The 14,016-nt window shown below is 43.1% G+C and overlaps 2 protein-coding genes across 4 annotated transcripts in view; one reads left to right on the top strand and one right to left on the bottom strand.

Moving 5' to 3' along the window:
* The first annotated feature begins 96 nt into the window (after positions 1-96).
* Positions 97-11,692, top strand: entpd5b (ectonucleoside triphosphate diphosphohydrolase 5b). Of its 3 annotated transcripts, XM_055044371.1 has the most exons (15): positions 97-231; positions 2,761-2,981; positions 3,253-3,332; positions 3,697-3,840; positions 4,217-4,292; positions 4,687-4,722; positions 5,731-5,819; positions 5,901-5,983; positions 6,239-6,300; positions 6,558-6,659; positions 7,526-7,669; positions 7,986-8,042; positions 8,228-8,343; positions 8,999-9,099; positions 11,527-11,692. In XM_055044371.1, exons 2-14 carry the CDS (start codon positions 2,768-2,770, stop codon positions 9,080-9,082), a joined length of 1,287 nt encoding a protein of 428 aa, XP_054900346.1. In that variant the 5' UTR covers positions 97-231; positions 2,761-2,767; the 3' UTR covers positions 9,083-9,099; positions 11,527-11,692. The 3 variants fall into 3 exon arrangements, with proteins under 3 accessions (XP_054900346.1, XP_054900344.1, XP_054900345.1); XM_055044369.1 differs by lacking the exon at positions 11,527-11,692 and having other exon boundaries at positions 98-231; positions 8,999-9,201; XM_055044370.1 differs by lacking the exons at positions 97-231; positions 11,527-11,692 and adding an exon at positions 2,512-2,637 and having other exon boundaries at positions 8,999-9,201.
* Positions 9,315-14,016, bottom strand: part of znf410 (zinc finger protein 410) — a 21,062-nt gene continuing 16,360 nt past the window's right edge. Inside the window, exons 10-11 of the mRNA XM_055044367.1 lie at positions 10,533-10,652; positions 9,315-9,785 (exon numbers count right to left, since the gene is read on the bottom strand). Of these exons, the coding sequence (XP_054900342.1) occupies positions 9,685-9,785; positions 10,533-10,652 (221 nt within the window). The 3' untranslated portion in view covers positions 9,315-9,684. The remainder of the gene's footprint in view (positions 9,786-10,532; positions 10,653-14,016) is intronic.

Genomic DNA, 14,016 nt, shown 5'->3' with positions numbered 1-14,016 from the left:
GACAAAAAAAAACAGTCTACATAAATCACTTTATCCCATGTTGGTGTTTTGTCAGTTTGTGAAAGAGTAATCACTTCCAGCGGAAGATTATGACCTCCAAAGACTCAGTGAGCCGATGATCCGGACGTTCGGAATTCACTACTTAGTACCAGGAGTCGGTTCCGATGCGAGTTCGGCTCTGAACCCAGAACTACTGATTCCACTGCGAGAAGGAGTCAGGCGGACATCATGGTGAGGCCGCCGTTTTCAGCCTTTCGACGCCACTCTGTCAGCTACAGGCTCATTTATTTCACCGTTTTAAAGATTTCACGAGGAAACGTTTAGTTTGGTCAACGCGTCGTTTTGTTTAACCGTTGACAACCCAACGTTAGCTCGTCGAACTTTAGCCGTTAGCTTTCTGTAATGTAGCAGGGATGCTAACCACCGGGACTGTTTCCTCACAGCTGTAGCCAATAAAGTTTTCTAATAATTATCCTTAATGTTAAGCATATAAACCGAGGGTTTGAGTGTCTCTTGTGAATGTCTCTTTTGAGTCATTTGAAGGCACTTTTCGTTATAAGCTGCTCTCTTTGCTAAATTGTAAGCAGATACTCACAGCCAGGGGCGACCGGAGTTTGTCAGTGGCCTCGGGGCAGTAAGGGGGCACTCGGGTTGAAATAAGTGTTCACTTTTAGTATAATTTGTCTAAATTAACTATGGAGTCAATAACAGCTTTCCTAAATGACGTGTACATAAATGTGTTTCACTGCAGGGTATTGGTTTCTACTGTCAATAAAAAAGAACACAAACAAACGGTTTACAGGGAGGCTTAGCTTACAGAAATATATAAATAGATGTTTTTACTCCTGCTATGTGTATTGTGGCCGCATACATTTCAAAAGTAGCTTATCTTTTATATGCTTAAAGGTAATTTACAGCCGGTCACTTTAAAATGAGCCATTTTTATGTCCAATCTCATGTTTTATCAAGTCGTACCTGTCATTTACTTGACTAATTATATCAATTTATAAATTTACTGTTTAACTAATCCAAAATTCATTTAAATAAACATTTATGTATGTTTTACATCTGCAAATATTAGTGCACAATGAGTCAAAATTTTCATTTGCTATGCAGCAGTACACTATTAACACTTTCACCTCTCATGCTGCTTCAGTAGTTAGCTTTAGTAGTTGGTGTTAATTGAAAACTGTAATTATAATCTCATTGTATGTAACCTGCCTTCAATATATCTGTCACTTGTAATCCAATTGTCATGTTTACCTTGACTCTAGATTCGATTTTATACACAGTCTGACAAACAGAAAGTTATAATTTTTTGCAAGTTTGAAACTACAAATTAGAATTATAATTGAATGCAGTTACATTTATATATATAGTGCTAATTCACAACAAAGAGGTGTAAAGGCTCGAGAACTATGAAATGTTGCAAATGCAGACGAATCAAATCTTGACTTGTGATGCTTTTTATTCACAAAAGAAAATATGCATTTGCCTCTGGGAAAGACATAAAATTGAAGATCCACAAAGAAAGCGTTCTTATCTACGCTGCTGCGTTGATTGATTCGGCAACAAAGGGGTCAAACGGGTTCAGTACAAACACCACCCGATTGCTCTGTGTGCACCATTTTTAATCTGATCAATAGGGATTTATTATCCTGACGCGCCTGGTGTTTCTGAGGCTCGGTTCGCAGCAAAAGAATTGAGGATGAACAAGCTTTGTGGCTCTGGTCTGTGACCTTTGGCTGAGCGTGTTCTGCTGCCACGGAGCCACATATTTAATTTACACCGACACGAGTCGCAGGGGACTGAGGTTGCACAGCTGGAGCAAAGGCACTGTTAAACAAGTGTGTCTATTTTTCAGCGTTCTTGTAACAATTAAGTGTTGTTGTTTTTTTTAAGCTAAATCAGCATGGATGAATATTTAACGTTGAAATTTCGTAAAAGACGTTTTTTCGGTGAAAGTGTGAAATTTTGGCTTTGGAAAAATGTGCAGAGACCCTAGTCTCTGTGCCATTTCGTCTAAGTGCTCAAAATGGATGGAAAGGTGTAATATGAGACGACAAATTATGTGATTACATGCGAGACGGCGTAATTCCTAGTCAGTCAGATGTAATTGGATGTTGTTGTGGCTTTTTTTTTTTTTTTTTTTTTTTTTTAGTTTTTATTTTGCAGATGCAGCTTTAATGAGCAAACGTCAAGACCAAAAAGCGTTTTAAAGTTACTTTCTTACCGACACACAACAGGGTGACAGTGGAGTACAACTCCATCCACGGGAAATGGATCTAAAAAGCCTCTCAACTCTGAAACACCTCAGTGAAGTGTTCAGTAGTACAGGCAGAGGAGTTTTGGCAGCGATTATTGGACAACCCTGTAATTGTGAATCCCGTAAGAGGCGCCCGTGTAATTTTATCAGTATTTGACCGGAATCTGTGGGAATTGAAACATTTTTATGATACATTGTTAAAAGTCGGTGAGCCGCCTCCTCTGATTTTTAAGCGTTGTGTTTAAACTCTCCGTGCGAGTCGTCGCAGACGGTAAACATTGGTTTTGGTTGGCTGGACATCATCTTCGCCTGAGGCGTGGTCGAATCCGACGGTGTAAATAACCCGATGTCTTCTCGCGCCTCCGCTACCTGTAATTTAACCCTCGGAACAAAGTCTTCACCCAGTTAAGCTGCTTTTCTGCTGTTCAACACATCTACTCAACAGCCTCTTTTTTTTTTTTCTTTCCTTCCTCCTCCTTCTTCTTATGCCGCAGAGGGAAGATGAAGCCGTCCGGCCCGCTCCTTCTGCTGGTCCTCCTCGCCGCGGCCGGGCCAAGCCGGTCCCAGTTCGGCACGTCCCTCCTGGATCTTTCCGGGATCCTGCCGAGCCTGAGCCGACCGGCCAACCACAGCCGCATCTTCTACGCCGTGATGTTTGACGCGGGGAGCACAGGGACGCGCATTCACGTCTACACCTTCATCCAGAGCAACTCGGGTAAAACCAGGAAGCGATCTCTCGCTCTCTCTCTGGGTCTCTCTTATCATCTTTCCCCAAAATGTGTGTTTTGGTTCACTAATAGAAGTTTGCTTGGCACCTACTTCATTCTCATACTTCATTAAACCTGTAAATTCAGAGGCCATAAGTCACATAGGGCTTAATTTGCCTGATGAATCATGCATACGCATGCTAAGAGGTTTCAGGCATTTGAGGGCTTTTAGCAACTGCTTCATATTTGATGATGTGGGTGGATGTTGTGCCTTTCCAGAGCCGCTGCCTGTTCTGGACAATGAGATGTTCCACTCCATAAAGCCAGGCTTGTCAGCGTACGCCGACTACCCCGAAATGGTGAGTTCATCGTCGGAATGTGATCAGTGACACTTTAGCCGAGGTGAAAGGTCAGGAATAGAAACAAAGCCGGGAGTTGTTCCTGCTGGAAATAATAAAGAGGAGAGAAATTTGAAATAATGAGGTGTGAAGTAACGTGATCACTCTGGACTGCGGTCTGGTTGCATCAGCTTCTTTAGAAGATGCTGTTTGTTTTTCAGATGGAACTGTTTATGAGTAAATACAAAAATACATTTTTAAAGTCACCTGTACATATTAGTATGTCTATTAGCAATTGAAATGCAAGTAGAAACGTGAGAGGTTTGGCAATTTCATATTCGGAGCAGTTGATGTCGTCAATCTGCCGCGCTTAATCTCTCTCCAGGCTGGTGAAACGGTGAGGATGCTGCTGAAGGTCGCCAAGAAGACGGTTCCTCGTCTGGACTGGAAGAGAACCCCGCTGGTCCTCCGAGCCACGGCCGGACTCCGCCTGCTGCCTTCAGCCAAAGCCCAGGCGCTTCTGGACCAGGTCAGACTCTTAACTATTCAGCAAAAGTAAGGCAGCAGCTCCTCAGCATAGAGAGGCTGTTTGGCCTTGTAACCTTTTTGTGTGGACGCTGTTTTTATCCGTCGATGCCGCAGGGGAAAGTTATGCAGCTGTAAGCTCAGTGTTAAAGGCTATCGTTTATGAGGATAAGGGGGGAATGAAACGGGTAGCCCTGAGGCACCTTGGAAGATGAATGATACTTTGATAATCTGTTCCAGAGGGAATGAATTAATCCCATCCAGCGGAGGGCACCTCTGGATGAGCTGCCATTACAGCTGATAGTGTTCGGGCCGTTTAGCTCCCGCTTCCTGTTGCTCTCCTCCTCCTCCTCACGTCGCCTCCCTCTCCTCTCTCTCAGGTCCAACTCATGTTTGACGAATCCCCGTTTCTGGTGCCAGACAACAGCGTCAGCATTATGAACGGCACAAACGAAGGTACGGCATCTGCCCCGACAAGCACTTTCTCCCCCCTCTGCGTTGTTGTTTCGAAGGTTTCTGCATCGTAACGATGCGCCCAATGGATCTTCTGTCAGGACCTTTCGCTTAATCAAGGCGTTTAACTAAATTACAGAAGATTATAGATGTTTTTTTTGCGATGACGCATTAACAACAACAAAAGTTTTTCAGCGGCGTCGTTTCAAGCCCTGAAAGCCAGTAATTACGAGGCTGTTGTACAGCCGGATAATTGGTTTGTCAGCATTTTCGGCTGTCCTTGCATGCACTTGCACTTCACAAATTTGTTTCAAAGTGAGCTTTTCTTTTTTTCTCCTTTTGTTTGTCTTCTGAAATGACAGCTTTTTAAATATGTTCCTGTTTCTTTCAAACCTAGGCATTCTGGCTTGGATTTCTCTGAACTTTCTAACAGGCAAGTACTGTAAAGCCAAGTGTTTGTGCAGCTTGAACATTTTGACAATTTGTACGCTCACAGCAACAAACAGGCCAACACAAAGTGACCCATACTTGTTATATAGAAGAAAGCAATGCAAAAATAATACCAAGCAGTAAAATGGCCATTTGGAAGAGGTGTAGTAGGGTAAAACATCCCCAGCCTGAAGCACGGCGGTGGCCGCATCATGCTGTATTCCAGTATTAGATGTGTAGAGCTGGTAAAGACCCACTCCAAACACTTCCAGCTTCACTAGCGAAAACACACCGACTCACTGGGCTGAATGAAAATGCATGCCACACTTTTCAGATTTCAGATATTTGTTTAAAAAAAATTGCGAAAATTCTTTATTTTCGCCTCCACTTCACAATGTGAACGATCAATGTGTGTATAGAATTTTATCGCAATATGTTTTTGGTATTTGTTGCAAAATTATAAAATTGAGAACCAGGATAAACTTCAAGTGCAAAAAACACAAATACCGACTTGAAAATACGACCTCTATAAATAGTGACATTTCTAATGGTGTTAACAACAAACAAAATAGTTTAGAGGACATAAATCGCAATGCCAACTCCATTGTCAAATTTTAAACATATAGAAAGTATAAAGTAAAATACATGATTGCAGTTGAACCTGACTAAAAGTGGAAAATAAAAGGCTCCAGGCTCGTCAGTAAAACATCGAACTGTTTTCTTCGTTGCATAGATGACTTGTGTTTTCTCCAGACTCCATGCGTTTTCCTAACCCGGCGTCGTATTGCGTTACACGCCGGCGTCCATAAATAGAAGCCGATGAGAAGGAGGATGAGTTTGTTCCCTAAAGCCAATTTCTGTGATCTTTCTCGGCCCGAGCTGAGCCGGAATGTTTTCTCAGACGGTGCGCGTCTGCCGAAGCGGGCCTTTTGGAGATAGCATCTCAGGTGGGGAGCGATTAGCTGCTCCCAGCTGCAGATGCTGGATTACGGTGATTCATTTTGTTTTTCAGGTCATCTGAACGCTCGCGCCACAAAGACTGTGGGAATCCTGGACTTGGGAGGAGGATCCACACAGATCACGTTCCTGCCCAAACTGAGGGTCGGCTTACTTTTCTGCACTTTTTGATGGACTCTTTGGAAAACTACACCAGCTTAATATCACACTTATAATTTGCTGCAGAAAACGATCGAGAGCGCTCCCGATAGCGATTATGTTGCCAGATTTGATTTCCTCAACTCAACGTTTGAGCTGTACACTCACAGGTAACAGATCTCATTATGCAGATGGCATCACTGCTTCAGATCTGCTCTGTCTTTAAAATGCCAATATATGCAAAAGCTTCAAATGATATCTTACAGTCACAGGATGTAGATGTAATTAGTACAGCTTTTAGTGCTTTTAGGTTTCTGCTTGATATTAGTAACAAGCAGAAACCTCTGCTTTAGCTACAATACAATTTTCACAATGACCGGTTAAATCCACTTGGTTGGTTTCGTGTATTTTTTCTTTTCCTGCAGTTATCTTGGGAATGGACTCATGGCCGCCCGCCTCTCCACCCTGGGTGCTCTGGGCGCAGAAGGTACAAACGGTTAACCGAGCTTCATTGTCATCGCTTTGCCTCTCAGAGGATTCACGAGAGTCTTCCTTCCCTCCATCTAGATAAAGGGTGTACTTCCAGTTTCCATGCTAATATACATATCATGTTATAAGCGGAGATTAGTCAGGGAAGCGCTTCTGCAGAAGCGGTGTGGTATCAGCCGGCTCGGGCCGTGATAAGCTGGTGTGAAGATGTTGGACCGCTGAGGAGATTAATTATGCGTGTGCTCTCTCTCCTAGGGTTGGAGTGGCAGGTTTTTAAAAGCTCCTGCCTGCCGAGTAAGTTCAGGGACGACTGGAGCTTCGGAGGTCTTACCTACCAAGTGAGCGGAGACCAGGATGGTAAGATCGGTTCAAGTTGTCTGCTGAAGGCACCTTTGGCCCTGTTGGGGTCTTCACAGGCTTTGTAGCCTCTGATGGGGTCACATTGACCCTGCATGCACTTTTACAAGGTTTTTTATTTTTTTGATTGTGTGGTTTTGGGAACTGACGGTCTGACGGGACACCTAACCACCCTATTTCTAATCTGTCCAACTGTGACATTTGCACCTCTCCTTGGAGGCTTAACAGTAGGACTGTTGTAAAAGAATATTTTAGTAATCTAGTTCTCTGAAGAATATTTTTACGATTAATTGTGTAATCAGATCTTTCTCTCCAAAACACTGATGATGTGGTTCCGAGCGCAGAAAAACCGTCATACTCCAAGCATCGCCCCACACAATTTAACAAAACTTGTTTATCCCCCAAAACCTCAGAAAACGCCGGACAATTCAGCGTCATGCTGCTAGCACTTCAACAACTCATAAGCGGAACACGCGCGCTAAATAATCAAACCTAATTTAACGAAGCTTCGAGGCAGATAAAGTTTCCTCAACAAATTTTAATAATCATGGTACTCGAATCATTCGGTGAATCGCTTCAGCTCTACTTAGTAGTAGAGTAGCAGGACACAAGATAAAGGTCAGGTATAAGTTATAAAAGCATTTCCAAAGCTTGAGGAATCCATCATGTTGATTCCAAATGAAGATGTTGGCAGGAACTTTTGATCCTGCTGGAAATTTTCCTTAATCAATCATTTTAACTGGCTAAAGCAGGGCATGTGATAAATTTGAGCATTATCCAGCTTGACATTTCCAAGAGTTTCCGTAAACATTGTTCTAAGAGACCGTGCATAATTTGCAAGCCTGCCTCCGTTTTTGCCCCCTCAGGTCGTGCGGGATACAAGCCTTGCTATCAGGAAGTCCTCAAGGTGGTGAAGGGGATTATTCATCAGCCGCACGAGCTCGAAGACAGCGACGTGTTCTATGCGTTCTCCTATTACTTTGACAGAGCTGTGGATGCGGGCCTTATCAGTAAGTGTGTGTGCGCACACACACACACACACACATACACACCTCCCTGTCCACACCTTACATAATTATACAGCGCCTGCATGCGAGACAGAGGCTGAGAAATATGAGTCATCTGCTCCTGTATCAGGGGATTTGATGAGCCATAGTTGTGCGGTTATTATAGAAATTGTCGTCCCGCTGCCAGTCTGCACTGAAAGGCCATCAGCTCTGTTATTTGGACTATATAAATGTGCATGTAGATGAGCTGTTGTAATTACTGTTTTGGCATTTTAAATACATAATGATCCCCCCCGTCGTCGCTCTCTTCCCATCGTAGATGATGTCCAAGGAGGGACGGCGCGGGTCAGAGACTTCAAGAAGAGAGCGAAAGAGGGTGAGACCGGTTGAGGAATACATCATTACGATGACAGATCTGCTGCTCCCTGCACTTGACACACAGCGCGCATCTCAATGGACCCTGAGTGGTTTCTGTCTGAAATGCTGCCCTCATCTGTCAGCAGAATACAAATGAGTGATTAGCCAAGCTAACGGAGATGATGTTTCTTGTCTCCTGCTCAGCATGCAATAAGATGAGCGAGTACCCGGCTGTCAGTCCGTTCCTGTGCATGGACCTGACCTACATCACTTGTCTGCTGAGGGATGGCTTTGGCTTCAAGGACAGCACCGTCCTGCAGGTTGGGGAGCCAATGAAGAGCCTTGTTTCATGACACAACCGTCTCTTTTAGGCTGATGGAGCTGTTTTAGTTGAACATAGTTTAGGCCAGACCCGGTCAGGGCCCAATCCGACTAATTAACTTGAATTATCGCCCCGAGCCTCAAGTAAGCCAGACATATTAGTTTTATTTGGCTTTTACTGCTTTTGTTTTTAGGTTATAATTTTAGTAAGCAGTTCAACTTGTCCCGTTTTCAGCTTTTGTTTAAAATCATTTTGTTGCTTCTTGTGACTGCAGGGTGAGTCAAGCGCAGATCTTCTGGGATGTGATTGATAAGAGAAGAACAGGGCGGGGCTGCACACACTGTGCTTGTTACTAATTAGCTTCTGCACCTTTATTTATTATACTATAAGGAATAGATTAACTTTATATTGTGCATTCTTGTCTAAGTTTCTCTTTGTTGCAAACGTAAACATGCTACAGAAGCCTGAGAGCAAGAAGATTAAATTTTGTCCCTGCTCAGCTTAGGACTTAAATTTAAACTCCAATTCAACAGCATCATTTTGCATAAATTAAGCATTACTTTGATCTTTACCTTAAAAAAATGCTCAAACTGTTATTCTTTGTATGGTAAATGCAGGTATTTAGTGACTTGATTATTTTTTCCCTCTTCTAGTTAACCAAGAAAGTGAAGAATGTGGAGGCTAGCTGGGCTCTAGGCGCCATGTTGGACCATTTTCACAAGCTGAAGATCCACTGAGGAGCAGTAACGAACAGGTCGATTTATACGGCGCTCGCCTTCAAACTGATTCACTTTTCACTGCCTTTTCTAACCAGCTGGAAATAACTGACTACATTTAAACACTCAGGTGTCGATTTATTCTGCTGTAAATCTGCTTTAGCAAGAGCGGGTGAAGCGCTGGATGCTGTCAGCTGGAACTGGACAGAACTATTTTAGCTTCATATAGATGTTTACTACAGGGGGCTTTGGCTGTTTGTGCAAAACATGATTGTTTTTATTAAAAGTTAATTTTTCTTTTGTTCCATAAAAATGGTACACGTGTTACAATGCAAGTTTGCAGTTTCACATCTGCAAGCGTCGCTGCGTTTCCTCCGCTGTGCGATCGTCTCCAACCCGTTTCTGCGTTTCTTTGGGAGCGTTTGCTTTTAGAAGTCATGAGAGGAAAGAAAAACAGAACGTGGCTCATACAAACACCACCGTTTCACACGTGTCAAAATAAAACTGTTTGCTAATTACAAATATCTACAAGTGTTAAAGACTGATTCATGTTTTTTTTTTTACAAATAACCATGTCTATGTTTATCCCACTGAGCCTGTCAGTCCAATGCTGCTGAAATAGACTAAAGCAGAGCAACCACGTCGTCCCCGTAAGCATGGCCCTCCGTTGTCATGGTCACCAGCTCATGCGGCTGAGCAAGGACGACCACCGAGTCTGCAGATCCTGCAATGAAAGGAATAAGAAAAAAGGGCTAGTTAAACATTTTAGTTACACTCATAATTTCACTTCAGTCAAGTAATCTTTGAACCAGTCGCCACCTGATAGTTGTGATCAACTGTTTTGCAAAAGTATTCAGGCCACTAGATTTTATTTAAGGGTAGCTTTTCATCTGTGACAAGCATGCCACACTTTTCAGATTTATAAATCCGTTCTTTTTCTTCCACTTCAGAATTTATACACCACTTTACATTAGTCTGCCACATAAAATCCCAATAAAATTAGGAGGTTGAAGTGTACAAAAGTTAACTTTCTCAAAATTTAGAAAAAATGAACATAATTTGACTCGTTTGTCTTCGACTCATGAAAAAATGACTTCACTTTTTTACCCGACGGTGAATCTCATTTGTTTTTACATGAAAAAAAACCCACCAAGAGTCACTGAAAACATTTGCATCGTTTACATCAGGTTGTTGAAAATGACTTGAACTGAAACAGGAACGCCACAAAGAGTGCCTGCTGATCGATCAAGGGTTGTAGGAACCTTTAAATCTGCGAAAAAGGCGCGGGCATGACTAAGACTCCCTGTTGACAACACACTGGTAACAAGTTGACTCAGCATCTCTGGCAGCAGCAGGACATTTATGATCTAAGTCCAAATAAGCGTTTGCTGCATTTACGGTAACGCTGTCGGACGTGTTGACTGTTAATTCCTCCCGCCGCGTGCGCGCGTGTCCATGTTTTAATGCCTACCTGGTGATCTCAGCATCGCATGATGAAGATTCATGGGCTCCACAGCTGTTGTCATGGTGACCAAGCCACCTCCATTCTCACCATCTGCCTCCAGCAGGCTGCTTTGTGTTAGAGCCTCTCCTGTGGAGAGCAAGACAGGCAGTAAAAGAAAAAGCAAAAACCTTACTTTTCACAAAGTATTCAGATTTTTAAATGAATCGTTCTTCAAAGCGGGCCGTAAGTTCTTAGTAAGCGTTTAGAAACGAACTTGCTCGTCGCCGTCGCTCTGAGTTAGCCTCTCCATGTTGTTTAGAGCCGAGGGAAAGTCGCTTTAATAATTCATCTGGTAATTGTGTTATGTAGAACGGAGAAGACGACCCGTCTGTTGTGTAACCGCGTCTTCCCCGGCTCGGCTCTTCCAAACGACCAGCCTCTTCGGGGAGGGTGACCCGAATAAATCTGTTGTTTATAATTAGAGCTTTGGCAGCGTTTCCTGTGGTGATTCAGCTGCGACGCTTCTCCCCCCCGCCCCGCTGCCGCCGAGCCAAAATGACAGGCGAGAGGATGCGCTGTCTGCTGTCATTGTTTCTGTCTAAACATGAATTTCCAGCGTCTTGTGCGACTGGTCTGAAAGAGCTTGCTGTGGGACACTTTGATCCTGAAGAGGCATCCTGAAAACGATGCCAGGAACAGAATTTCCCGCTCTGTGACGGCCGACGTTTGAGAAACGGCGGATTCATGAAAACACGATACGCGTGTCAGCGATTTGTAAAGTCAAAACGCAGGAAACAGACTGGAGGACTAGAAGAGTGTGATTCAGGTATTTTCAGAATCTGGGTAAGCATGGAGAGAGGAAGACTTTACTTCCGGTCCATTTCCTGTCCTGTTACAGGGTTTCTGTAGCTTTCACCAACTCAAATTGAGCCTTTTTTAGACTGTTATGAATGTATCACAACAGAAACGTACAGAAGAAATGTGCATGTTATTTTGATACAGCGCTGAAATGTGTCCACAGAGCTCGCCAAGCCTCGTGCGTGCTGACGACAGGAGAGAGTTAATGGTGAAGACGAACTGCCCCTGACGGATGCAAAAAAAAATCCTTAGAACGCAATGAAGACGTCTGACAAAAAAGGTCCCACGAGAAAAAAGATAAAAGCACACAGTAGATACAAGATTTACTGAAGAGGATCAGGACCACATGAGGAAAAAAAATAAAAATCTGACTTTGTTTTTTGCCCCAGCAGCCCTAATCTGAGATTAAACAGATTTAAGTCCTGTGATTGATGTTATTAGGGCCAACTTACAATTTTAAAATTAAATTAAAGCTGCAAGCAGCCTCGAGCGGCCCTCGCAGCCAAGCGCCGCTCCGGCCTATTGCCACCGCAGGGTACTAGCAACCGCCGCCCGACGCCAGCCACCACAGATACTCTCAGCAGTTTTCAGCACCTCCGCCCGCACCGCGGAAACTGTTGCTCCGTTTCCATCAACGCTCCCCACGTTCCAACACAGAAGTCATTGCGCGGTTTCCGCGCCCGTCCACCAGGCGGTATGCATCGATGCGTTCGGCGGCACTTCCTGACGACGCACAAAAAATGTGGTGCAGATTCGTTGATATAGCGAGGAGATATAGCTGGTGTATTAATGTAGTTGGCGCAGTGGAGTCAAAATACATTTCAATGTTGTTGGGGTGTTTAGAGGTCAACAAAGGTCATACATATCCAATTTGGCGCCAGTCGGATGATCAACGTATCATTTAGAGCCTATCATATGCACATGGTGAAGAACTGCAGTTCGCCATTTCTACACCCCAATGCGGTTTGGTCAGCAGCCAGCATTCACAGAGTTCATCATCTTATCGTTTTAAGTCAGTATTCACATGATGAAACCCATATATATGATAGAATAACAGTAAAACTCACAGGAGAAAAAACTGGTGATTGCCTTTGAAAAGTGGGCGGGGCTAGGGTGATTTCATCAAGTGACCATGGAAATGTGTTCAGGACTGTTCTATAGAAACACAGGAAGTGTGATGCAGCTGTGATCTTGCATTTGGAAGTTTTTTAATGTTTATGTTTCATGGCAAATAGTGAACGTTTTACACTAAGCCACGCCCACATGCTTGATGTTAACTACAACTGAGATCTAAATGCAGTGCAACTTTAACATTTTCCTAAAATGAGTCAGGAAAATGGTAAAGGTTAAGATGTATCGGTTTAATAAACCCTTCTGATCAGTAATAAACCAAGGGCAATGCACATTCAGAGAGCACAGTTAACTTTCAGTACATTAGAACAAAAGCACAGGTTTAATCTCTCTCAATAATTAGGTATTAATCACAGCAAGTGGTCCAAGTAAATATTACAACCCCAATGTATCAGTCTTAAGAACTCAGAACGTTGTAAGATTGTCGCTCCCAACAATCGTAACCGATCATCCTGTAGTGTGTGGTGTGTTACGACTGATCGAGTTCAGTCGGTGGAACGTCGGGACCGCTTTGATCTAAAATCGGGGATATTGACTGTCTTTAATCATCTTTGCTCATTCATCCAATCTCTGTGGTGTTCCTCCGACTTTTTTTTATCTTTTAATGAAAGATAATTATAAAATTATTGCACAGAGTACATCTGGTTGAGAAGCACATTCCAATCTTTGGTTGAAATGGCGCATTTGATTTTATTCTGCAGTCATAATAAAATTTTAAACAATATAATAAGTTTCAATTAAAGGAGCTGGAATAGGCTACGTTAAGCTTTCGCGGTCAGTTGGGGAGAAAGGATAACTCCCATTTGATTTTCTAAAAACATTGAAAACAGTATTTTTTATGAAAAAAAACTCACCTCCATGTTGCGATGCAACAAATATAATCCTTGCTTACGATATATCCAGTTCTTAATCCAAGGCTTTGATTTTTGGTTACGTCTTTTTTGGGTTAAAATAAGTCCGCAAACTAAAGTTACCAATTCAACGTCGTTGTCCATGTTTGTTTGTTTACTCCAAATTCAGCTGTGGTAGTGCAGAATTTTAATTTGAAGGTATTTCGTAGCTGGTATTAGAATGTGTTCGAGTGAAACCTCACACTCTTAGAACGAACCCGTTACACCTACGATTTTAAATAGGCTAGTGTGTGTTCTCTCACGTTTTCAGAATTGGCCGACTTTTCTAAAATCGTGTAGTGTGAACTGAGCTTCACTCACCGCATCTCCAGTTACCACTTTTAAGACGAACGGCAATAAAACTCCTCTCCAACAGACCGTTCCGGCTCATGAGCGTCATTCGGGTCTGCAGCTCCAAAACCGAAGATAACGTTAGCGTGGTCCGGTTCTGTGGCTCCATAAACCAGGCATAATGTTCAGGAAAACTTAGCTGCTCCAACAGTTTAGCAAAAAAAAAATGTACAGTCCACAGCGCCGAACCTCAACCATGTACGGTCTCCTGCCGACTGCCAGTACGTACAGTAAGTATTAGCACAGCTACAGTACGTGCAGTCCTTCTCAACCAATCAAAT

This window comes from Poeciliopsis prolifica, unplaced genomic scaffold (genome assembly GCF_027474105.1).
Source record: "Poeciliopsis prolifica strain line A6 unplaced genomic scaffold, Auburn_PproV2 SCAFFOLD020, whole genome shotgun sequence".
NCBI lineage: Eukaryota > Metazoa > Chordata > Actinopteri > Cyprinodontiformes > Poeciliidae > Poeciliopsis > Poeciliopsis prolifica.
The sequence above is the reverse complement of the archived record's forward strand: the minus strand, read 5'-3'. Positions and strand labels throughout refer to the sequence as shown.